The 27,277-nt window shown below is 44.4% G+C and overlaps 1 protein-coding gene across 1 annotated transcript in view; it reads right to left on the reverse strand.

Annotated features, from left to right (window-relative positions):
* Window positions 1-13,449, reverse strand: part of LOC143773828 (uncharacterized) — a 39,007-nt gene extending 25,558 nt beyond the window's left edge. The window contains exons 1-5 of the mRNA XM_077261166.1: window positions 13,376-13,449; window positions 13,175-13,221; window positions 12,195-12,269; window positions 2,286-2,348; window positions 413-466 (exon numbers count right to left, since the gene is read on the reverse strand). Coding sequence (XP_077117281.1) covers window positions 413-466; window positions 2,286-2,348; window positions 12,195-12,269; window positions 13,175-13,221; window positions 13,376-13,424 — 288 coding nt within the window. The 5' untranslated portion in view covers window positions 13,425-13,449. The remainder of the gene's footprint in view (window positions 1-412; window positions 467-2,285; window positions 2,349-12,194; window positions 12,270-13,174; window positions 13,222-13,375) is intronic.
* Between the last annotated feature and the right edge of the window lie 13,828 nt (window positions 13,450-27,277).

The raw sequence follows: 27,277 nt of genomic DNA on the forward strand, positions 1-27,277 counted from the left end.
TTTACAGGGGCAGTAGGAGTTGTGAAGTTGTGTGCATGTGTGAAATCTCAATCACCTCTGAGATGACTTGGCCAGTGAGAATGATGCCCATCACTCCCAGGCGGGCCCGATTAAAGCGGCCTATCCTGGGTTATATGACGCCACGCCAGACTAGTTATAGGTAATTTGTATTGTAGTTTTAGAAACATGTGACAAGAGATCTGGTGCATCAAGACCATGATTGTAGTGCAGAATCAAGGTTCCTTATTGTATTAGGAGCAGTTGGTAGGCATGGGCGATCTGGCAAGTTTCCTTTACTAAAGAGTGTTGGAAAATGGATTGCCTGAGCTAATAACAGCTTTACAGTACATATGGGACATCTCCTAAAGTAACACAAATTAAATAACAGCATAGCATAAAATAAATACTATACCACTTCTTCAAAAATAATGTCATCATCACATTGCTTGTAGGAAGCCACCACTTTCTACAATAAAGGAAGAATATATAATGATATTTTAGTCATCTATTGTGTGCAATATAAGAGCAAATGCAAAATCATCATAGTCTCCTATCAGTTCCAGAATTTCTTATTAGCTCACACTTAGTTCTGCTGGGAACGCTCCTCATTACTATCTTTTATATTTTGCTTAACCAGGTATACTTATGTTATGCTATCCACTTTACTTGTACATCAAGGTCCAGGAATCGGCAGAGTTTTATTAATCATTATTCTCAGCTGTGAAGCTTTTTATGGTAGCCATACAGATAACATAACTGTGGTCTATATGCCTAAATCCATTATTAATAATTCAAGGGGCAGAATCTGCTAAATCCATCCAGCAGAGGCACATCATCGATGGGAAGAAAAAGGTTCAGGATACTTGGAATCCAACACGTGTTTTTCTTCCCCTGAATGAGGAGTCAAGTGCAAATCTGGATGTAGGTAATGAGGCTGATGTGATTTATGTGGACTTTGCAAAGGCATTTGATACTGTACCCCATAACTGCCTTATATTGAAGCTCCATACACAGGGACTGAGGCAGATGGGTAAGGAATTGGCTAAATGACAGGAAACAGTGTCATCTTGAATGGTACGTTCTCTTAATGGGATATAGTCAGCAGTGGTAATCCTATTGCTGCATATACATTAAATGGGAAAGTACTCGAGACTACAGATCAAGAGAAGAACTTGCATATTCTGATTACAAGTAAGTTGAGCAGCAGTACTCAATGTCAAGCAGCAGTTGCAAAAGCAAACAAGATTTTAGGCTACGTTCACATTTGCGTTGTTGTGTGACGACGACGCAACGCACAACGCATGCAAAACGCATTGTTTTGTGACGCATGCGTCTTTTTTTGCATGATTTTGGACGCAAAAAATGCAACTTGTTGCGTCCTCTGCGCCCTGACGCGTGCGCCCAAAAAGACGCATGCGTCACAAAACGCAACACAACGCATGTCCATGCGCCCCCATGTTAAATATAGGGGCGCATGATGCATGCGGCGACGATGCAGCGCCCGATGCTGCGGCGCACAACGCAAATGTGAATGTTACCTTAGGATGTATAAAAGGAGATAAAATCCGGCGATCTCAGCGTAATTTTACCCCTTTATAAATCACTGGTGTGGCCACATCTAGAATATGGGATCCAGTTTGGGGCTTTACATTTTAAAAAGGATATTCATAAATTAGAGTCAGTTCAAAGACGGCTAACTAGATTCTTACAAGAGATGAGAGGGTGAAAAAGTTTGGATTGTTTAGCTTAGAAAAAAGATGCCTCAGAGGGGATCTCATTTAAATTTGTAAATATACTGAAGAAAACACAGTAGTTTGACAATAAATGGCTTCACCCAACCACTAACTATGAGTGGAGAAAAAGTTTTGATGTTATTAATAATCTCTGAAAAAAGCCCAAGAAAACAAAAATTCTGTTGGGGTATGTAAACTTTTGAGCACAACTGTATGTGTGACCAGTATAAAACACTGGCACATGACTGATTCCGTCCAAAGACCGTACCGATGACTAGAGGACACTCATTACGGGTGGAAGAAAGGTTCTGTTGTAACCTGGGATAGAAACGTTTTAAATATAAACCATAGTCTTTCAATATATTACTGTGACATTTTCCTTGGGTAGATAATAACAAGCAGTAGAAGTCAGCATTAGATGTGTATGCTTGACTAACATATTATTCTAGTTACATAACAAAAACCTGATAAATAAAACGGAACGTATGGAAGTATGGGAATCTGCACTTGACATAAAGCAATAAAATGGTCATAGTTTATATATCATTTTACCACAATCATAAAGACTGCATCCACGAGACATCCAACTTCCCTTGAAGTATCTTTGCCTTTAGCCTAGAAGATAGACGAATAATGAAAAAGGCACTACAAATACATACAACATATCAGCAATAAGAGGGAACAAACAGCACTTTTAAAATTATATGTGAACACGTCTGTAGTAAAATACTAATGTAATTATTCTTTGACAATAGCTAAATAGATAAATTATGATAATTTGACAGATAGATAGGGTAGAATACGGTCTCCTACTAGATACTGTCCTCTACTGAGGTTCCCCTATACGCACAATTGGGGTCTGCCAGCATAGCTGTAATCAGGGTTAGCTGGTTAGTGACCCACACAGATGTTTAGCCCTCACTGAGATGAATCCCTAGCTACTCCTCTGGTTCAGACTGATGATTTGTCTGCATTTGAAGCTACAATAACTAGGGTTGAGCGACTTTCATTTTTTTAAGATCGAGTCGGGTTTTGGGAAACCCGATTTTGTCCAGAGTCGAGTCGAGTGCAGTCGGCCGATTGTCGCTAAAAGTCGGGGATCGACCGAAACACGAAACCCAATGCAAGTCAATGGGGAAGCATAGTCGGCAGTGAGTGGAGGTCAGGAAAACACCTACAGTGCCCATTTTAATACCAAAAACAACCATTCTTGGTTCTGAAGCTTGTCAATCTTAATTAACTTTATAATAATAGTTGGGCATTGGAACTTGGGGGTCATTTGGCAAAAGTTGTTGGGGGTAGGGCTGGTTCAAGGTTTTAATGGGCCCAGGAAACGTGGACTACGTCACGGCGGTGGAGCAGGGAGAGGTAAGTATTTCAACGTTGCAAGTGCTGTGATCCTGAGCAACCAGGGGGGGCCCACTCGTTCGCATTGGCACTGGCACAGGGCCCCTCAAAGTATGGCAGTGTGTTTGCATGGCGGGGGCGCCTCCCACCAGCAGCGACACTTTTGCGTACTCTGAGGGGCCCTGTGCCAGTGACGTCGCCAACGAGTATGCCCCCCCCACCTGATGAAGGAACCTGCACTTTCATCTGCACCTTCCTCTTTGTCCCTGTGTAAGGTGGTGTAACATGTGGGAAGGGGAACCTTACTTTCAGCAGGGTCAGATTCTGGCTGTGTAGAGTGCAAGGGGAATGTAGTGGTCTAGGTCAATGTACCAGCAGACTCATCTAGCAGTGGCTGGGCAATGGGCAGGATGAGGAGGAAACAGATATAGGGCCAAAGAATAAATTAGGCTAAATGCAGTTCAAAATTGGTAACAGGACTAAACAGGCGGCATTGCTTTGTTCAGTGGAGTAGCAAACCCAAGAGCAGCAAACACTTTTTCAAGGGCCCAACCACACCAGTAGGCCAAATGCAGTTTAATATCTGATACTATAGGCCAAAAGCCAGAAGGTAGAAGCTCAGCTGTATTCAGTTGAGGACAAACACCAGGCAGGGGCAGACACCGTTAGTAGGCCCTAAACACCATTTTTTTTTTTAAATAAACAGCACTTAATGAGAGCCAGAAGGTTGAAGCTCAGCTGTATTCAGTTGAGGACAAACACCAGGGAGGAGCAGACACCGTTAGTAGGCCCTAACCACCAATTTTTAAAAACACAGCACTTAATGATAGCCAGAAGGTAGAAGCTCAGCTTTATTCAGTTGAGGACAACACCAGGGAGGGGCAGACACCGTTAGTAGGCCGGAACCACCAATTTGTTTAAAAACAGCAGTTAATCAGAGCCAGAAGGTAGAAGCTCAGCTTTATTCAGTTGAGGACAACACCAGGCAGGGGCAGACACCGTTAGTAGGCCGGAACCACCAATTTGTTTAAAAACAGCAGTTAATCAGAGCCAGAAGGTAGAAGCTCAGCTTTATTCAGTTGAGGACAACACCAGGCAGGGGCAGACACCGTTAGTAGGCCGGAACCACAAATTTTTTGTAAAAACAGCAGTTAATCAGAGCCAGAAGGTAGAAGCTCTGCTTTATTCAGTTGAGGACAACACCAGGGAGGGGCAGACACCGTTAGTAGGCCGGAACCACCAATTTGTTTAAAAACAGCAGTTAATCAGAGCCAGAAGGTAGAAGCTCAGCTTTATTCAGTTGAGGACAACTTGAATTAGGGACTGCAGACAGACTTAGCAGGCTGTCCCCTGTGTGGACCATGCATCCAATACATTAACCCATTGAGCCACAAAGGACACGTAACCTTCCGTGGCCATGCCTACAGGTCCATGTGTCTGTTGTCAGGTGTACCTTTGGACTCACAGATTGACAGAATGCAAGGACAATGCGGTCTTTAACATGCTGGTGGAGGGGTGGGATGGCTTTTCTCGCAAAAGAATTGTCAACTGGGTAGCTCATAGCGTGGTACATCGTAGTCCATCCTGGCTTTATTAATATTAAATAAAATAAAAAAATAGGCTCTATGCACTTTATTATTGGTTCCAGGGGAACACGGGCAGCAGTGGTCTGGTCAGTGGAGGCCTAGTGGAAGGAGGGACCGCAGACAGGCTTCGAAGGCCTAACACAATAAAAATGGGCTGGCTGTAGGCACTGTAAAATTGGTTCCAGGGGTACACGGGCAGCAGTGGTCTGGTCAGTGGAGGCCTAGTGGAAGGAGGGACCGCAGACAGGCTTCGAAGGCCTAACACAATAAAATGGGCTGGCTGTAGGCACTGTAAAATTGGTTCCAGGGGTACACAGGCAGCAGTGGTCTGATCAGTGGAGGCCTAGTGGAAGGAGGGACCGCAGACAGGCTTCGAAGGCCTAACACAATAAAATGGGCTGGCTGTAGGCACTGTAAAATTGGTTCCAGGGGTACACGGGCAGCAGTGGTCTGGTCAGTGGAGGCCTAGTGGAAGGAGGGACCGCAGACAGGCTTCGAAGGCCTAACACAATAAAATGGGCTGGCTGTAGGCACTGTAAAATTGGTTCCAGGGGTACACGGGCAGCAGTGGTCTGGTCAGTGGAGGCCTAGTGGAAGGAGGGACCGCAGACAGGCTTCGAAGGCCTAACACAATAAAATGGGCTGGCTGTAGGCACTTTAAAATTGGTTCCAGGGGTAAACGGGCAGCAGTGGTCTGGTCAGTGGAGGCCTAGTGGAAGGAGGGACCGCAGACAGGCTTCGAAGGCCTAACACAATAAAATGGGCTGGCTGTAGGCACTGTAAAATTGGTTCCAGGGGTACAAGGGCAGCAGTGGTCTGGTCAGTGGAGGCCTAGTGGAAGGAGGGACCGCAGACAGGCTTCGAAGGCCTAACACAATAAAATGGGCTGGCTGTAGGCACTGTAAAATTGGTTCCAGGGGTACACGGGCAGCAGTGGTCTGGTCAGTGGAGGCCTAGTGGAAGGAGGGACCGCAGACAGGCTTCGAAGGCCTAACACAATAAAATGGGCTGGCTGTAGGCACTTTATAATTGGTTCCAGGGGTACACGGGCAGCAGTGGTCTGGTCAACGGAGGCCGATTGTAATGAGTGTCTGCCAGTTAGTAGTCAAAAACAACAATTAAATGTGAATGTCTCGCATTAAAACAAAACAAAAACACTAAAGGGTGCAATCATTAGGTTCAGGGGTGGGATCCTCTGCATTGTTTCAGACCTACTAATTTAGCGCAAAGTATTTACTGTGGTAAATAGAGGACACTGCCCCTGACTATGTTAAGTACCATCATACATGTCAACACAATGGTATTGTCAGTGGCAGGTATGGAAGGATGTCAGCGCATAGACTAAACATTGGTGGAAGTGTGAGAGATAACTGTGGAAGTGGTAGAGCAATGTTTGACCTGGGGGTGGGTGAACTCTCTTGTAGCCGGCGGTACAGGCCCAGGGTCCCTCATGTTACAACAGTGTGTCTGACGTTGGGTGCGCACCACCACCGCCAGAGACACTTTATTGTACTATGAGGGACCCAGTAGCAATGCCGTCGACCAAAAGCGAGCACACCCACCTCTTCAGACAAACAACAGTCTCACGGGTGCTTGCGCCAAGTCGCGATACCACGGCCCCGTGTGGGGAGTTTGGCCATTTAGGGAGGTGTAAACATGTCGTATGCTGGACAATCAGCTGCAGAAAATTAGACATTAGAAAAGTAATTCACAGTAGTCCACAGGCAAGAGCTTTTCATAGGAAAGCTAGGTGTCGGCCGGGCAAGGTGGGGCAAAAGATTTCGAAATCCAGTTGTGGTTCATTTTAATGAATGTTAGATCGTCAACATTTTGGGTAGCCAGACGAGTCCTTTTTTCGGTTAATATTGAACCTGCAGCACTGAATACTCTTTCTGATAGGACACTTGCTGCCGGGCAAGCAAGCTCCTGCAATGCATATTCTGCCAATTCTGGCCAGGTGTCTAATTTGGAGGCCCAGTAATCAAATGGGAATGACGGTTGAGGGATAACATCGATAAGGGATGAAAAATAGTTAGTAACCATACTGGACAAATGTTGTCGCTTGTCACTTTCAATTGATGCAGCAGTACCTGTCCTGTCTGCGGTCATAGCAAAATCACTCCACAACCTGGTCAGAAAACCCCTCTGTCCAACGCCACTTCTGATGTGTGCACCCCTAACACTCCTAGTCTGCTGCCCCCTGGAGCTCGTGTGAGAAAGATCACGTGCGCTGTGTGCTGGGAATGCCTGAAGCAAGCGGTCAACAAGAGTTGATTGTTTGGTTGCTAATATTAGTTCCAAGTTCTCATGTGGCATAATATTTTGCAATTTGCCTTTATAGCGTGGATCAAGGAGGCAGGCCAACCAGTAATCGTCATCGTTCATCATTTTCGTAATGCGTGTGTCCCTTTTTAGGATACGTAAGGCATAATCCGCCATGTGGGCCAAAGTTCCAGTTGTCAAATCTCCGGTTGTGATTGGTTGAGGGGCAGTTTCAGGCAAATCTATGTCACTGGTGTCCCTCAAAAAACCAGAACCCGGCCTTGCCACGCAACCAATTTCCAGTGCCCCAGGAAAGCTTCCGCATTAAAATTATACTCATCCCCATCATCCTCCTCGTCCTCCACCTCCTCTTCGCCCGCTACCTCGTCCTGTACACTGCCCTGACCAGACAATGGCTGACTGTCATCAAGGCTTTCCTCTTCCTCTGGTGCAGACGCCTGATCCTTTATGTGCGTCAAACTTTGCATCAGCAGACGCATTAGGGGGATGTTCATGCTTATTATGGCGTTGTCTGCACTAACCAGCCATGTGCATTCCTCAAAACACTGAAGGACTTGACACATGTCTTGTATCTTCGACCACTGCACACCTGACAACTCCATGTCTGCCATCCTACTGCCTGCCCGTGTATGTGTATCCTCCCACAAAAACATAACAGCCCGCCTCTGTTGGCACAGTCTCTGAAGCATGTGCAGTGTTGAGTTCCACCTTGTTGCAATGTCTATGATTAGGCGATGCTGGGGAAGGTTCAAAGACCGCTGATAGGTCTGCATACGGCTGGAGTGTACAGGCGAACGTCGGATATGTGAGCAAAGTCCACGCACTTTGAGGAGCAGGTCGGAGAAACCAGGATTAGTTTTCAATAAGCACCAGGTTTAAGGTGTGAGCCAGGCAAGGAATGTGTTTCAGTTGGGAAAGTGAGATGGCAGCCATGAAATTCCTTCCGTTATCACTCACTACCTTGCCTGCCTCAAGATCTACTGTGCCCAGCCACGACTGCGTTTCTTGTTGCAAGAACTCGGACAGAACTTCCGCGGTGTGTCTGTTGTCGCCCAAACACTTCATAGCCAATACAGCCTGCTGACGCTTGCCAGTAGCTGGCCCATAATGGGACAACTGGTGTGCAACAGTGTCATCTGCCGATGGAGTGGTTGGCCGACTGCGGTCTGTGGAAGAGCTGTAGCTTCTGCAGGAGGACGAGGAGGAGGAGGAGGGGGTGGGAACGCCTACAGCCAACTGTTTCCTAGACCGTGGGCTAGGCACAACTGTCCCGAAATTGATGTCCCCTGTGGACCCTGCATCCACCACATTCACCCAGTGTGCCGTGATGGACACATAACGTCCCTGGCCATGCCTACTGGTCCATGCATCTGTAGTCAGGTGCACCTTTGTACTCACAGATTGCCTGAGTTTATGGACGATGCGCTGTTTAACATGCTGGTGCAGGGCTGGGATTGCTTTTCTGGAAAAAAAGTGTCGACTGGGTAGCTCGTATCGTGGTTCAGCGTACTCCATCAGGGCTTTGAAAGCTTCGCTTTCAACTAACCGGTAGGGCATCATCTCTAACGAGATTAGTCTAGCTATGTGGGCGTTAAAACCCTGTGTACGCGGATGCGAGGATAAGTACTTCCTTTTTCTAACCAGAGTCTCATGTAGGTTGAGCTGGACTGGAGAGCTGGAGATCGTGGAACTTTCGGGTGTGCCGGTGTACATGGCAGACTGAGAGATGGTTGGAGATGGTATTGTTTCCGCCAGTGCCCTAGATGCAATATTTCCTCCTACAAAACTGGTGATTCCCTGACCCTGACTGCTTTTGGCTGGCAAAGAAACCTGCACAGATACTGCCGGTGGTGCGGAAAATGGTGGCCTTACAGTGACGGAAGGGATGTTGCGTTGCTGACTAGCTTCATTGGCCGAGGGTGCTACAACCTTAAGGGACGTTTGGTAGTTAGTCCAGGCTTGAAAATGCATGGTGGTTAAGTGTCTATGCATGCAACTAGTATTTAGACTTTTCAGATTCTGACCTCTGCTTAAGCTAGTTGAACATTTTTGACAGATGACTTTGCGCTGATCAATTGGATGTTGTTTGAAAAAATGCCAGACTGCACTCTTCCTAGCATCGGATCCCTTTTCAGGGATTGCAGACTGAGCTTTAACCGGATGGCCACGCTGTCCTCCAATAGGTTTTGGCTTTGACACGCGTTTTGGGCCAGATACGGGCCCGGCAGATGGAACCTGTTGCGATGTTGATGCCTGCTGCAGCCCCTCCTCCACCTCCACTTCTGAACTACTGCCGCCTGCACCCTGTTCCCCCAATGGATGCCAATCAGGGTCAACAACTGGGTCATCTATTACCTCCTCTTCGAGCTCGTGTGCAACTTCGTCTGTGTCACTGTGTCGGTCGGTGGTATAGCGTTCGTGGCGGGGCAACATAGTCTCATCAGGGTCTGATTGTGGATCTGTACCCTGAGAGGGCAATGTGGTGGTCTGAGTCAAAGGAGCAGCATAGTACTCTGGCTGTGGCTGTGCATCAGTGCACTCCATGTCAGAATCTACTTGTAATGGGCATGGCCTGTTAAGTGTTTCACTTTCTAAGCCAGGGACGGTATGTGTAAAGAGCTCCATGGAGTAACCCGTTGTGTCGCCTGCTGCATCCTTCTCTCTTGTTGTAGTTTTTGCTGAAGAGGACAAGGAAGCGACTTGTCCCTGACCGTGAACATCCACAAGCGATGCGCTGCTTTTACATTTACCAGTTTCAGAAGAGGAGGCAAAAGAGCTAGAGGCTGAGTCTGCAATGTAAGCCAAAACTTGCTGTTGCTGCTCCGCCTTTAAAAGCGGTTTTCCTGCTCCCAGAAAAGAGAGCGTTCGAGGTCTTGTGTAGCCAGACGACGAAACTGGCTCCACAGCTCCAGACTTACGTGGAATATTTTTATCCCCACGACCACCTGATGCTCCACTACCACTACCATCATTACCAGCTGACAATGAACGCCCACGGCCACGACCACCTCTTGCACCAGACTTCCTCATTGTTTTAAAAACTTAACCAAAGTAACTTTATTTGTTGCTGTCAAACAACTTACACGGTGAGCTACAACTTCAGTATGATTTCAATATCCGTTTACAGGTTGGTGAGACCACAAGGAAAATCAGGCACAATGTTACACACTCTGTTTTCTGTGGCACCAAATCACAGAGATGCCACACACGCAGGACTGTCACTCAAGCACAAATGTCAATATTAATCTCCCACTGTTTTATTTATTTTTTTTTCTTTTTCAGGGAGACTTTAGAAACCAAATAATAAAAAATAAATAGGCTTTCTATGGCCCACTGAGTGAGAGATGGCACACATAGGAGTCAGGAGTGGCACCCAAGCAGAAAGGGCAATATTAATCTCCCACTGTTTTATTTTTTTTTCTTTTTCAGGGAGACTTTAGAAACCAAATAATAAAAAATAAATAGGCTTTCTATGGCCCACTGAGTGAGAGATGGCACACACAGGAGTCAGGAGTGGCACACAAGCCCTGACTGAGGCCAATATTTTTCTCCCACTGATTGATGTAGTGTTTTTTTCTCAGGTAGAATTTAAAACCCAAATCAAGCAAAAAAATTAATAGGCTTTCTATGGCCCACTGAGTGAGATATGGCACACACAGGAGTCAGGAGTGGCACACAAGCCCTGACTGAGGCCAATGTTTTGCTCCCACTGATTGATGTAGTGTTTTTTTTTCAGGTAGATTTTAGAACCCAAATCAAGCAAAAAAATTAATAGGCTTTCTATGGCCCACTGAGTGAGAGATGGCACACACAGGAGTCAGGAGTGGCACACAAGCCCTGACTGAGGCCAATATTTTTCTCCCACTGATTGATGTAGTGTTTTTTTCTCAGGTAGAATTTAAAACCCAAATCAAGCAAAAAAATTAATAGGCTTTCTATGGCCCACTGAGTGAGAGATGGCACACACAGGGATGGCACTCTAGCAGAAATGCCAATCTTAATCTCCCACAAAAAAAAAAAAAAAAAAAAAAAGAAACAGGGACTGTCCTACAATTACTATCTCCCTGCAGTAATCTCAGCCAGGTATGGCAGGCAGCAATAAGGAGTGGACTGATGCACAAATTAAATAAAAAGTGTGGACAAACAAAAAAGATAGCTGTGCAGAAAGGAAGGAACAAGGGGATATGTGCTTTGAAAAAAGCAGTTGGTTTGCACAGTGGCGTACACACAGCAATACAGCTATCAGGGAGCCTTCTAGGGCAGCCCAATGAGCTACAGCGCTGAGAGAAAAAAAAAAAATGTAGCTTCCAGTGTCCCTGCACACCGAAGGTGGTGTTGGACAGTGGAAATCGCTACAGCACAAGCGGTTTGGTGGTTAATGGACCCTGCCTAACGCTCTCCCTGCTTCTAATGAAGCGGCAGCAACCTCTCCCTAAGCTTAGATCAGCAGCAGTGAGATGGCGGTCGGCGGGAACGCCCCTTTATAGCCCCTGTGACGCCGCAGACAGCAAGCCAATCACTGCAATGCCCTTCTCTAAGATGGTGGGGACCAGGACCTATGTCATCACGCTGCCCACACTCTGCGTTCACCTTCATTGGCTGAGAAATGGCGCTTTTCGCGTCATTGAAACGCAACTTTGGCGCGAAAGTCGCGTACCACATGGCCGATGCAACGCTGGGATCGGCTCGGTTTCATGAGACGCCGACTTTGCCAAAAGTCGGCGACTTTTGAAAATGAACGACCCATTTCGCTCAACCCTAACAATAACTCATAACATGCCAGTAGCACAGTTCGTCCATGCAGTGTGCACATGTGAATTAATTCTCAAATGATTAAACAGGTCCAATGTATATTAGGGAAAGTGCACAGGATTGCATAGGTGCACTGGACACCAAGCACTAGAAAGCACCATCTTGGATTAGGGCATGCAGTCACACAGTGGGGCAGCTGAACATGTGGCGAGCATGCAATCCATGTATTAGTTATTTATGGGAGTTCTACTAATTTAACAAGCTTGTGTTGCTTTATTTTCTTATTTTCTAGACAGACAGACAGCTAAGAAGACAATCAAACAGACTGATAGATGATAGATGATAGATAGATAGATAGATAGATAGATAGATAGATAGATAGATAGATGTGAGGTAGATATATAGATAAGAGATAGATACATAGACAGATAGTATCCATCTTAGAATCTCTAGTAAAAAAAAATCAAACAAAAAAGAGCTGAATTTATTGTACCTTTAGATCCTGTAATTTTGCATACTTGTGAATGATTTGATAAATCATAGTGATCAAAACTTCAGCTTTAGTCACCTGAAAATAAGTATTATGGATGGTTGATAAGCAGCATTTACACTTCAGATTTATCATTTTCATATACGGTAATTGTTTTTTGGTTTTCTCTATAAAGTCCTCACATACATTTCTGCTACAGCTACACGGGTTATCCTTGATTTTGTTTCTCTATGGGGCCAAGCACTTGTTAGCAGGTAGTTACTAACTACCCAATTATTCTGCCCTGTGACAATGTCTCCCGGCTCAGAGCTACTGACAGCTATTCTCCTGCTTCCTGTGACATCATTTCAATAGGGCAGTTGCTTTTCTAGCTCTCTGCTCTGTCAATAGGGTGTCACTGCCGTCATCATGTTGATTGACAGCCGACTCACCTCTGTATTAGGCTGAGCTGGCTGCAAATCAACATGATACCGGTAGTGATACTCCGTTGATAGAGCAGAGTGGAAGAGAAGGAAATGCTCTGTCAACGTGACATCACAGGAAACAGGAGAATTGCCAGCAGGAGCCAATCGTGAGCACTCTGAGTGGGAAGAGATCATAACAGGGCAGCACAGGCAGATAGTTAGCGACTACCCGCCAATAAGTATTTAGCCCCATAGGCAAAATAAAAATGGTCCTGAACCATCTTTTTAACATCATTAAGTAGCCCCAATATGTAACAGAGAGTCCTGTAAGTAACAAACTGACAAGATTGATGTTGCTGAGTCTCCAGCGCCATTATACTAGACCTGATGTTTGTTTTGATTCATTTTCTATTTTAGGCTAAAATGTTAAATTGCTGTTCTCTGGGGGTAGATTATACCCAGACAAGTCCTGTATTTGGTTACCGTGTTAAACCTGTTGTCCTAACCACATTTCATAGTAATCTCAAACAAATAGGCAAATAAATCAAAGGTTTGTAGAGAAGAAAATATTATTCTTACCGAGAGCTTTCCACGGCATGACTCAAGGCCACCATGACCAGCAGAAACTGAAAAGAAACATCACTGTTAGGTTCATACTTTTTCCCAAATATCAGAGCTAATGAGTAACCTGTACCAGTTATCATCCTGGTGCTAAGTCTAGTTAGATATACTACTTACATCTTTAGTACATGAAACATTAATACACTCCTTATATCTTACCAAAGCAACTGCTTAAGCCCACAAGCAAGAAGAAAATGGCGATTTTCATTTTTGCAGTAATTGGTTTTAAGCTGTTAACCACAGATAAGTTGCAAATAATGAAGCTCCTTTATTTATATGGTGAGGAGACGGCTTGGGGATATTGACTTTAGCGTCATTATTGGCCTTTGGTAAAGGAGAATGTAATCATCATTTTCATCTCTTACTTTGAAATCATCCACTCCTCTTTATTCCTTATTTGTAAAAACAATTGGCAAATCTTATGGTATAGTCTGTTTGTCTTACACCCACATTTAAATCTTAAAATTAAACAATAAGATCCTGTTTTTTAGTACCCAGCTTCACTTCTCTTCCTGTCCTCAATTTAGTTCCTTTTTATCATCATAATTAAAAACTCTTAAAGGAGCCCTGTAGTGAAGAATGGAAAATCAGACCTGACATTCTTATAAGTGTTCCTTACCCATACATTGTAAAGTCTTTTTGATAGTAGGGTTTTTTGCTATATATTAAATATGCGAATGAATATATGATATTAAAGAGGTTGTTCCAAGAACAAAGTACAATTTAATTAATATATCTTGGAGTATACAGACATTACGGCACGGGATCCTAGTTAATTTTTTTCTTTGAGGTAAAACATTGTTTAACCCTGCTGTTCTGTTAGGTCAAAAATGACCGTTTTTGAAATTCTATAATGTTATAAAAATTCAGCGTGTGATTCTGAGACTTGAGGCTCCCTGACTTTTCGTCATTAGGGGGGTACTCTCAGTGGGAATTTTTTTTTTTTAATTTTTGTTTACTTTATTTGGGAACAGTACAAGTGTATGTGAAATCTAAACAGAACAGCAGGGTTAAAAAAGGCAAGGAAATGTCTTACCTCACAGAAAGAATCAGCTGTGATCCTGCACTATCCTGCCTGTATAGTCTTTTGCTTCCTCCCCTGCCCAGGAGCTGTGGACCATCCGACCATATCCCTGCATGTTCAGACACAGCCATTACACAGTACATACAGTGGGTATATCACATGGTCATAAGTAAAGATGAGAGAATTTGTTCGGAAAATAATCCCCAAACATAAATTCGGCCTGAATATGGCACATTCGGATTCGTGATCTGAAACCAAAGCAAAATTTTATAACAATTGGTAAAAATCAGTAGCATTTGATAAAAGTGCGGGAAAATATTTGCGTTGCCACAAAAATATTTTCAGCACCTTAGCAACGGTGGTTTATCATGAGCATTTAGCACATGTTTGATGAGGGGAGGGGGTTTGCAGAGCTCAGAGGCGTTCTTGGAAGCACAGCATAGCAGTCATTTTTTTTTTCCTAACTTTATGTGTGCACATTGCGGCTAGCCAATCAGGGCGCAGGAAACACCTGCAATGTCATAACACCACGGCTTGTGTCATTGGCTGCTGAAATCACATGTAAATATCGAACATCTTGTTTTAGTGCCATTTTGACACTGATACAGAGAGGCTGCTCCTGACGCTGCCACTGTTACTAGCAAGATTTCATCTATTTAGTTAGGTGAACACTGAGAAAAAGCAAACTTTTCAATAATAAGCTGAAAAGTACAATTTATTTCAAAGCAGAATAAAAACCTCATAAATACATAATTTCCAATGAATAACAGCAGGAGGAAACACAAGCAGGTACAAAAAAACAGAGGTGGAAATGAAACGCCCGCCAGGGCCGTGGGGTACTCGGTACTGGGTCCAGTACTTAAAGGGACTTCTCAAAGCAGCGGTGACCCAGTCCATGGCCCTGGGTGCCCATGATAAAGGGACGGTCTTTAAAGGGTTTTTTTAAATAAAGTTTTAGACACCACCTGTGGTATTCTGTCAGGAATGACCAACGCTGCTTAAAAGGGTCCTCTGGGGTGAGGTTATGTCAGCCAGATGGTATAACTTCCCACAGGTGAAGTAGTCCCCAGGGCTCCTGGTGTGTAGATGAAAGATGGTGAGTGGTGCAGTAAAGAATGAAGGACGGAGTTGTGCAGTCTTTTTACCTGGTTTACTGATGGCAGCAGGCAGCCACAGTCCAGGGCACCAGATCACAGGTACAGGCAGGGTCCGGCCGGCTTGGAAGCGAGTTCATAGTCCAGCTTTACCAGGTGAAGTTAAAAGCCTTCCTCTTAGCGCGGTGGTATTATCTTCCCTTACTGCCTATGGCTTCTTAGCAAGGTCCTCTCAGTTATCACTGTCCTTTATTGAAGTGGGACACAATCCTGTATGACAGGTGGCTCGAGCCTTTTTACAGTGTCTCTATCATGACCCGGGCTCTATATGTCACTGTGTCTCCGGGGTATTAGGTTCGACAGGTTACATGTAGTCTAGCTGTCCTACTGGTTTCTGCTGTGCCTCCTAGAGTATGACACAACCTCGGTCTTCCAGATACTGGTATCTGTGCTCTATCAGGGAGGCAGCCCAGTCGCAGCTATCCTCCCTTGTTGTCACTCTCCTGTGCTTCGCTCTCTGGCATGTTAGCTAAAGGCTGTTCTTCCTTCTGTATCTCGTTATCTAGGAGCTACAGCCCCTCAGGCTGTGCGGCCCCTCACCCATTCTTCTGCCTCAGACTGCTCCAGTCTGCTGTCTGGCACCAACTGTCTAAATCTTCCAAACTGCTTAGCAACTGCCTAGCAACTAACTCCTCCTCCTGATGGGAGAGAGCAGCGCCCCTGAAGTCGGGTGTAAAGCTCCCCCTTCTGGCCTGGAGTAAGAACGGTGTTGTATGTGCTAATTACCTGTTAAAAGGAATCCTCCATTGCTTCCAAGCTTGACATCACTCTTTCTGTGAGGAAAGCAATGCCACTGTAACAACCAGGACCCTGGGGTGTTACTCCCCCCCCCCCCTCGTTAAATCCAGTACTCCCGGACTGGGAAAGGAAAACAACAATTCAGGTTATTAAAAGACATACAAAAATTTTATTACATTAATAACATTTTTGCATCTTCTTCTAGGGCAGGTCCTCAGGCCTGCATCCTCCTGGACTGGAGTCAGCTGGATCTTCTCCTTTGGGGACACTTGCACGGACTGCACAAATTTGGTTAAGGGCATAGTCCCCTATATTGTCCTGCGCCAGTTGTTTGCATTCAAACAATCTAATTTTTATTTCAGCTGCAGTGCGGGTGTCAAAAGTATTTTTTCAGTTTGGCTAATAATTGCTCATCAGTTTCTTTTTCAATATCCGGCCAGTATTTTACATCTTTTTCTGCTGCACCAATTAATTGGCCAGTAAGGATGTTGACTTTTTGTTGTTCCAACAAGGGGTACACCTGAAATAAGCTGCAGAGTCTCTCTTTAAAGTCACTGAGGGTGTGGGACTCTCTTGAATATTGTGGCAGCCAGGCCGCTCCTGGTATATAGGGCATAGATAGCGGCATTATTGGAGCTGTTACTGCAGTGAGGTCTTGCCTATTTGCAGGAGCTGCGGGCACTGTAGGGACTGGAGGCATTATGGGACCTGCGGCTGCGATCGCCTCTAGTTCTCCTCCCAGGTCCGACATTTACATTCCCCCGTGCTTACCTTCAATTTGGCTGATGTCTCTCCTCTGGGGTCTGCAGCAGTTCCTCCTGTGCGCAGTCACTCCTTCCGGTCCTCCGTCCAGGGCTTTGCAGCGTCTTCACTTGCGGTTCTCCTGCACAGCGTCATCACTTGCGGCTCTCACTTCAGGCTCTGCCCAAAATGACACACCCCTCTTTTCCTGCGCTCCTCGCGGCCCTCCTTCTGGTTTTTTTTTTTGGCAGTTATTTTGAAAACAAAGTGCACGCACCATGTGACGTAGTTATGGCAATGTTTTGATGGTGATGTTTTAAAAGCTCATTAAAGTCTCTGGTACACAGTTTAATAAAGTCTCTCTTTTAAGCACAGTCTCTTAGGCGCAGAAGACCCGTTTGCTGGGTCGGTCCATCCTGTTCGTGACACCAAAATGAAATGCCTGCCAGGGCCGTGAGGTACTAGGTACCAGGTCCGGTACTTAAAGGGATGTGTCACAGCGACGGCGACCCGGTCCATTGCCCTGGGTGCCCATGATAAAGGGACAGTCTTTAAAGGGTTTTTTTCAATAAAGAAGTTTGTGATGCCACCTGTGGTATTCAGTCAGGGATGACCGACGTTGCTTAAAGGGGTCCTCTTTGGTGATGTTATGGCAGCCAGATGGTATAACTTCCCACAGGTGAAGAAGGTCCCCTGGGCCAAGAGAATAGATGGAAGATGGTGAGTGGTGCAGTAAAGAATGAAGGACAGAGTTGTGCAGTCTTTTTATCTGGTTTACTGATGGCAGCAGGCAGCCACAGTCCAGGGCACCAGATCACCGGTACATGCAGGGTCCGGCCAGCTTGGAAGCGAGTTCATAGTCCAGCTTTACCAGTTGGAGTTAAAAGTCTTCCTCTTAGCGCGGCTGTATTTTAGTCCCTTACTGCCTATGGCTTCTTAGCAAGGTCCTCCCAGTTATCTCTGTCCTTTATAGAAGTGGGACTCAAACCCGTATGACAGGTGGCTCGAGCCTTTTTACAGGGTCTCTATCATGACTCAGGTTCTATATGTCACTGTGTCTCCTGGGTATTGGGGCGGACAGGTTACCTGTAGTCTAGATGCCCTACCGTTTTCTGCTGTGCCTCCTAGAGTATGACACAACCTCGGTCATCCGGTTACCAGTATCTGCGCTCTATCAGGAAGGCAGCCCAGTCGCAGCTATCCTCCCTTGTTTTCACTCTCCTGTGGTTCGCTCTCCTACATGTTAGCTAAAGGCTGTTCTTCCTTCTGTATCTCGCTATCTAGGAGCTACAGCACCTCAGGCTGTATGGCCCCTCACCCATCCTTCTGTCTCAGAATGTTCCAGTCTGCTGTCTGGCACCAACTGTCTAAATCTTCCTAACTGCCTACCAACTGCCTAGAAACTAACTCCTGCTTCAGACCAGAGAGAGAAGCACCCCTGAAATCGGGTGTAGAGCTCCCCCTTCTGGCCTAGAGTAAGAACGGTGTTGTATGTGCTAATTACCTGTTAAAAGGAATCCCTCATCGCTTCCAAGCATGAGATCACTCTCCCCGTGAGGAAAGCAATGCCACTGTGACAACCAGGACCCTGGGGCATCACAGGAACACCTGGATACAAAAAGCAATTTGTAATTAATAGTAATGTATCAATTCCATAGTCCTGGGAAGTACTGCTAACTAACAGAAACAAACCAAATACATTAAAGTGGAAGTGCTTTTATGTAAAGTACATCATAGATTAATTTCACATAAGATATAGCCATATATATAAAATAAGGACCTGTTATAGTAAGATACATTGTCATATGATCCAAACCATGATTACAGTACAGGCCAAAAACTCAGGCATTAACAATGTATACTGATCAAGTGAACAATTGCATATTTACCATATAGTGCAGGTAATCCAGGTGCCCACCACACCAGACGCACCTTTCGCACAGAAAGCTTTTTCCTGGGGTGATGAACAACTGGCTAAGGTACTATTTAAAGCATCATTGGCCAATGAGGCAGAGGCAATTCAGCCTTTGTTGCTTGATTACCTACGCGTGCAAAACTGGCACCCAGTTTCCTGGTTGCGATGTGTGACGTGATGCATCAGTCACATGACACAGTCACGTGTCTGCAGCATCGTCACTCATTCGTGCAAGCGCACCATGCATACTGAAAGATAGCATACCTAATACACAAAGAAATCCCACACGTACGGCACCTGACTTCCTGGTTGCGGTGAATGAGATGACACGTACGTCATATGATACAGTAATGTTACCACAGAGTCAATGAATATAGTCACGTGAATACACATGCATACCGGAAGACATTAAATCTAATACATAGAAGAATCGTGTATGTATTCACAGGAAAAACAACCCAGCTAAGGAAAAAGAGTGGTGGAAACAAAATATGGTGGAAAATAAGTATTTGGTTACCTAAAAACATGCAAGATTTCTGGCACTCACAGACCTGTAACTTCTTCTTTAAAGAGGCTCCTCTGTCCTCCACTCATTACCTGTAGTAATGGCATCTGTTTGAACTTGTTATCAGTATAAAAGACACCTGTCAACAGCCTCAAACAGTCACACTCCAAACTCCACTATGGTGAAGACCAAAGAGCTGTCGAAGGACACCAGAAACAAAATGGTAGCCCAGCAAGACTGAATCTGCAATAGGCAAGCAGCTTGGCGTGATGAAATCAACCGTGGGAGCAATAATAAGAAAATGGAAGACATACAAGACCACTGATCATGTCCCTTAACCCCTTACTGACCTCGACGGGATAGTACGTCCGAGGTCAGCTCCCCTGTTTTATTGCAGGGCTCCGCGGTGAGCCCGCATCAAAGCCGGGACAGATCAGCTGTTTTGAACAGCTGACATGTGCCCGCAATAGCGGCGGGTGAAATCGCGATTCACGTGCCGCTATTAACTAGTTAAATGCCGCTGTCAAACGCAGACAGCAGCATTTAACTACCGCATCCGGATATGATATATATGATATATATGAGCGCATCGCCGACCCCCGTCACATGATCGGAGGTCGGCGATGCTTCTGAATAGTAACCATAGAGGTCCTTGAGACCTCTATGGTTACTGATGCACGGTAGCTGTGAGCGCCACCCTGTGGTCGGCGCTCACATCACACCTCCATTTCTGCTACATAGCAGCGAACATAAGATCGCTGCTATGTAGCAGAGTTGATCGTGCTGTGCCTGCTTCTAGCCTCCCATGGAGGCTATTGAAGCATGGCAAAAGTTAAAAAAAGTTAATAAAATGTGAAAAAAATAAAAAAAAATATAAAAGTTTAAATCACCCCTCTTTCGCCCCAATCAAAATAAATCAATAAAAAAAAATCAAACCTACACATATTTGGTATCGCCACATTCAGAATCGCCCGATCTATCAATAAAAAAAAGCATTAACCTGATCGCTAAACGGCGTAACGAGAAAAAAATCGAAACGCCAGAATTACGTTTTTTGGTCACTGCGACATTGCATCAAAATGCAATAACGGTGATCAAAAGAACGTATCTGCACCGAATTGCAATCATTAAAAACGTCAGCTCGGCATGCAAAAAATAAGCCCTAAACCGACCCCAGATCATGAAAAATGGAGACGCTACGAGTATCGGAAAATGGCGCAATTTTTTTTTTTTTTTTAGCAAAGTTTGGAATTTTTTTTCACCACTTAGTTAAAAAATAACCTAGTCATGTTAGGTGTCTACGTACTCGTAGTGCCCTGGTGAATCATAATGGCAGGTCAGTTTTAGCATTTAATGAACCTAGCAAAAAAGCCAAGCAAAAAACAATTGTGGGATTGCACTTTTTTTGCAATTTCACCGCACTTGGAATTTTTTTCCTGTTTTCTAGTACATGACATGGTAAAACCAATGATGTCGTTCAAAACTACAACTCGTCCCGCAAAAAATAAGCCTTCACATGGCCAAATTCACAGAAAAATAAAAAAGTTCTGGGAAGGAGGGGAGTGAAAAAGGAACACGGAAAAACGAAAAATCCCAAGGTCATGAAGGGGTTAATCTGGGGCTCCACGCAAGATCTCACCCTGTGGGGTCAAAATGATCACAAGAACAGTGAGCAAAAATTCCAGAACCACATGGTTGACCTAGTGAATGACTGGCTTAGAGCTGGAACCACGGTAGCAAAGGCTACCATTAGTAACACACTGTGCCACCAGGGAATCAGATCCTGCAGTGCCAGATGTAACCCCCTGCTTAAGCCAGTACATGTCTGGACCCATCTGAAGTTTGCTACAGAGCATTTAGATTATTCAGAAGAGTATTGGGAGAAAGTCGTATGGTTTGATGAAACCAAAGTAGAACTGTTTGGTAGAAATAAAGCTCATCGTGTTTGGAGGAGTCAGAATGCTGAGTTGTATCCAAAGAACACCATACCTATTGTGAAGCATGGGGAAGGCAACATCATGCTTTGGGGCTGTTTCTTTGCAAAGGGACAAGGACGACTGATCCGTGTACATGAAAGAATGAATGGGGCCATGTATTGTGAGATTTTTAGTGCAAACCTCCTTCCATCAGTAAAGGCATTGAAGATGAAACATGGATGGGTCTTTCAGCATGCTAATGATCACAAGCACACTGTCAGAGTAACGAAGGAGTGGCTTCGTAGAAAGCATATAAAGGTCCTGGAGTGGCCTAGCCAGTCTCCAGATCTCAACCCCATAGAAAACCTTTGGAGGGAGTTGAAAGTCTGTGTTGCTAAGCGACAAGCCCAAAACATCACTGCTCTAGAGGAGATCTGCATGGAGGAATGGGCCAACATACCACCAAAAGTGTGTCCCAACCTTGTAAAGACTTACAGAAAACGTTTGACCACTGTCAGTGCCAACAAAGGATGAATAATAAAATATTGAGATTAACTATTTTTAATGACCAAATACTTATTTTCCACCATATTTTGCAAAAAAAAAGCAAAATCAGACAAGGGGATTTTCTGGATTTGTTTTCTCATTTTGACTCTCATAGTTGTGGTCTACCTATGATGTCAATTACAGGCCTCTCTCATTAAGTGGGAGTACTTGCACAATTGGTCGCTGACTAAATACTTTTTTTACCCCTACTGTATACAGTGCATAAAATAATGTAGCCAAACAGGATAACTTATAGATATGAAAAACCCTTCAATTTGGGACAATATCCTTAATAAAAAAAATACCCATGGGGGCCAAGGCAGAATGCCAGATACCAAGGCCACATTAATATATGGATAGAAAAACATCACTGGGTTATATTATCTATAAATGATTGCTCTTTATTAAGCGCTAGCATGTAAATTAATTGGGTTGTCTAATTAAAACAAGGTTATTACTTATCCACTAGATAGGTGATGATTTATTATTTGGTGGGACCCACACTGATCAGCAGAATGGCACACTTTTATTCTTATTACAATAGAGATGGAGTGCATGTACTCAACTGTTGATCCGCTTATTTTCTATGAGACTTCAGAGCACTGCACAAAGGTTTTTCCAGCAGCCTCATAGAGAATAAATGGAGCAGCAGAGGGGTATCCAATCTGACAAGCCATTTTGTAACGGATAAAAATTCCCAATTGCGGAAAATAAAAACATTTCTGATCTATGATTTGTCAATAGGACACCCATTAATCAGCAAGTTATGATCTAACTTATGGATAGGTGATAACTTATTTTCTCTGTACAACCTCTTTACAGCCTGGTTTCTTTCCCTTGCTGTTGTTAGTGTGACAATTCACAAGTTGCTAGCTACATTGGGTAAGTAGACTACCGTTTTGGCAAAAAGATCTTCTGTATTTAAATTGGGAGACATACCACACTTATGAGGAAATAAAAATGCTTCTCATAAGTTCCTTAGCAAACATTTGAGAAAATACAGCATGTGCTTCTGTAACTGCATTAAGTACAGCCAGCTGGATGATGCTGAACAAATAATTAAAAAAAATTCCCCCAAGATCTTGAAGGCTGATATGACCTTGCTTAGTACAATGTGGCAATTTGATGTCAAAGCTTCTCAATGTTGAAAAATAAAAAAGCCATAACAAGAATATTATGCGCTAGAAAAGTGTTAAATATCCTCCAAATTTAGAATTTCTTGATACCCCATAAAGAAACAAATCTAATGCTTTTGGTACTTGTCACTAGGGATCAGAGGGCACTAAAATGCTCGGGTGCTCGTTGCTCAAACTGAGCAACTTCTAACACTCGCATTCTTATTTCAAGTAATGAGTATAGTGGGAATCAATGGGAAAGCCAAGCTTTTGTCATGCAGACCTTACAAAGCGGTCTGAGGGGCAGTGAAAATGTTCAAATGGATTGGAAAAGTGCTGAATGGAAGGAGAAGAGCATGAAGAAGATACCTGGAATGATCTCTGACTCCCAGATCACTGCTGAGAACAATAGTGTCACACTTTCAATTCACTTTTAAGGAGTGACAAAAAAAACATTCCAAACTGATGAGAAATTTAAGTTTACAGGAAAAAAAAAAATTAAGAAACAATTTTTCCTGCATAATGTCAGGCAAAATTTAAAAAGGATGTAACAAAAATACAATTTAATTAAAGCGAATTTGATAAAAAAAAAAAAATGGAAATTTTAGTGTAATTTATAAAGGAAGCAAGAAGTGCCAAAAAATTTGGGACTCAGAGGAACTCAGAAACATCCTGTATTAGACATACAGTAAATGAGGGCCTCATACGCATGACATTAGGGTATCCTTGAGTCAAAAGTAGCTTAGATGTTAGTTAACCTACTCCCCATCCATCCACCATACCCACCTCTTTCACCGAACCCTTGCCCAAATACCTGATGCGGCGACCATTGCCGAATAAAAACTTTACACTGAAATTGGATTAAATGGCCACAGCAGCATTTTATTAACATTTAATAAAACGATTTAACAATAAAGTCCAAAAGAGGGGGTGTGGTCCTCGAAGCCCCAAAACCTAATCTTAAGTATCCACAGCCCAACGTGGCCCCAGGTCAAGTCTTACCCCCAGCCGCTATGCACCAGCTCGGGGGCAGATGATAACCAACCTGTCCGAACCACTAAACAATTGACGGCTCCCTTGATTAACCCATCCATAGGATTGAACAGACCCCATCCAACTGAAATTCCTTAGGGGAGTCCAGGACCTCGTGAGATCCCCCCACCAATTCACCATTTCCAATTCCACCAACTTCGAAGACCTTCCCCCCCACGCCACCAACATGAATGTTCTGACCACTCAAACATTCATGTCCCCCCACACTTTCAAAGCTGTCTCGATACCTTCCTGTATGGCCAAGCACCACATATCCATGCCCACTGCGTTTAAATGGACACCATCCACTCTCCAATAACTTCCTTCACTGGATTCCAAATCCACGTGCCTAACTACCACCACGCCATTCCTTCCCATAAAATGAGAGACTGCTTAATTCAACTTAATCCTCGCTTTGTTAACCCCCGCCACTGATCTTGCTCCTCGCCATACCTTCCTCGGGATAATATCGGACCAAACTACCACCACTTTTGGAAACATCGCCCACAGCCTTAGCATGTCAAACTTAATGTCTTTTATCAACTCTCTGCAAGGCCTCTTACCCAGATCATTCCCTCCTAAATGTATTACAACTATGTCAGGAACACGGTCCAACCGGACGAAACAATGAAATTCAGACAAAAAACTGACCCTAAACCATCCCTCTTTTACCAATCCACCGTAGGGTTGCCGATTCCTGAGGAAAGCCCAATTGACGCCCCGACGGGTGCACCGCAGCCCTCAATGCTGCCCAGAAGATAAATGAGTGTCCCATAATCCAAATTAACCGATGATGATGATCTGCAACAGAAAAAAAGAGGGGAGACAAACATCTCAGATCAGGTTTGACCGAACATAAGACCGAAATCTCTCGGATTCCCAGCGACCAATTTTCTTTATCACATCCTCATGCAAACCCAATCTAGCAGCTTCCATTGCTGCCCCAATCCTGAACGAATGACCATTATATTCCATGGCTGTTAAACCCCCTTTCTCCAAACAACATCTAAAAACAGCTATAAATTGGAACCGGGACAAAAAGGAGCCGTCAGCATGAACCAAAAACGGTTCCCTTAAGGACCCCCCGTGTTGCATAAAATTCCTCAAACAAAACACCGGACACAAGGGAGAACCCCGAACCTCAAACAGTACAACTTTACAACCTCTCCCATTTATGTCTGTTTTTGAGGAGGGAAAAAACACCACAACCCTATCGTCATAGACGTCCACGTCTTCCTCAGCAAGCCCCCACTCATAAATCTGGATGGGCTAATGAGTTCCCCTAGGCGGAACGCACCAAATAAAGCCAAAGAAAATGCGGCACTAAATAAATCAATTTCCCATGCAGAAGAGCATATGACCGATAATTTTCTTCCAATTACCATCAACACTTCATATGAAACAGGCCGACTGCCGTCAACTGACTTCCTCTCTTCATACCTCTTACCGCACCAAAAATGATTTAGTTTAATCCGTCACTCCTCTGACTTTAAAGCCAAATGATAACCCTTACCCAGTTTGGACACTGACCAGCCTGACTCCCAGCCATGACCCAACAACAACAATTTACTCTCGTCTTCAATCTCAGTGCTGATTGATGCCCACCAAGCCTCCCAAATATTCCATGCTTGGCCGTACTGCCTCCAAGACCTGTCTGCCAATGACCTAGAAAAAAGATGCCTCACGGCTCGCAAGGCAGGTTCCATAATTCCGCTGGACACTCCGTGCCCTGCGAGTCCGACTACGAGCAAAGCTCCCACTGTGAACAAAAAAGAGAATCAGCAACAGAGTTAAAAGAGCCGAAACTTACTTCCGCTACAATCCATAAATTAAATTTCAAACCTACAAACACCAAGTGCTGCAGTACTTTCACGACTGCCGGTGATGCCGACGATAGAGTATTTATCGCCACCACTGCGCCTGCATGTTCAGAAAGAAAACGGATTTTTTCTGTTTTGAATAATCTCCCCCCACCGAGCCAGCGCTACCGCCCTGGGGAACAACTGAAGCAAAGTGCGGTCTGACACCAAACCCGAATCACTCCATGACTGAGGCCACATTGACACCATCGAATACAGACTGAAACCGCTGCTTTCATCTACCTTGATGAACAAACCCAAAACGTCAGCATCCACGATTGGGCGAATCCAAATTGAACAGCCATTATAATTCTCCAAATACTGTTCCCACACTTTCAAATCATCTCTCATCTCCTTTTTTAATCTGATAAAGTGCAGAGGGGATTTTACCCTCGACGTCGCCAACGATAAAAAACACGACCCATCGGCAAAATCCTGCACGCAAAATTCAGTTTGCCTAATAAGGACTGTACCTCCTTCAAAGTTAATTTACGTGCACTCTCTGCTCTCTCTACCTCAGCCTTCAAAGCCGTCACTTTTTCTTCTGGCAATCTGCACTCCATAGCCATTGTATCGATCTCTATCCCTAAAAAACTGAGTGAAACAACCGGCCCAACTGTCTTGTCAGCTGATAAAGGAATCCCAAATTTTTGAGCCATTCTCTCCACGGTGTGCAATAAAATTGAACAGTAGGCTGCCTGTGCTGGACCAATAAATAAGAAGTCATCGAGATAATGGATACAGGAGTTTAAACAAGAAACATCCTTAACTACCCATTCTAAAAACGTACTAAAAGCTTCAAAGTATGCACACGAAAGCGAACAACCCATTGGAAGACAACAATCCACAAAGTATCCTTTATCACAAAAACAACCTAACAAATGCATGCTCTCTGGGTGCACTGGTAATAAACGAAATGCTGCTTCAATATCTGTTTTTGCTAGCAGTGCCGCTTTTCCACATAATCTCACCCAGTCTACAGCCGCATCAAATGACGTATATAAAAGCGAACACAACTGAGGATCAATCCCGTCATTCACTGATGAACCTTTTGGGAATGATAAATGATGAATAAGTTTAAATTTATTGAGCTCTTTTTTCAGAACTACCCCAAGTGGCAAAACTCTCAGGTTACTGATAAGGGCCGATTCGAAGGGATAAGCCATCCTGCCCAAGGTGACCTCCTTTTTCAACTTTTCCGAGACCACGTTTGGAAACTGCAAAGCCGATTTTAAATTCTTTTTTGACAACCTAATCTCTTGTTCAATAAATGGGATCCTAAAACCGTCTCTCAACAACAATGCCGCCGCTACGTCAGGGTACCTATTTAGATAAGCTTCCATCTCTTCCAGTCGAACTGGAGTCACCCCTTTTTTCAATTGTATCACTTCCCTTCTGCCTGCTTCCCCGAAAACATTTTGCGGCCCCGTGCGTTCCCCCTCAAGATGAGCATTCGTGCCAAAACTTACATTTTCCCCCGAATCTACAGTTTCCCTCATTAAAGGAGAAACCCAGT

The sequence above is a fragment of the Ranitomeya variabilis genome, chromosome 5 (genome assembly GCF_051348905.1).
Source record: "Ranitomeya variabilis isolate aRanVar5 chromosome 5, aRanVar5.hap1, whole genome shotgun sequence".
In the NCBI taxonomy this organism is placed as follows: Eukaryota; Metazoa; Chordata; class Amphibia; order Anura; family Dendrobatidae; genus Ranitomeya; species Ranitomeya variabilis.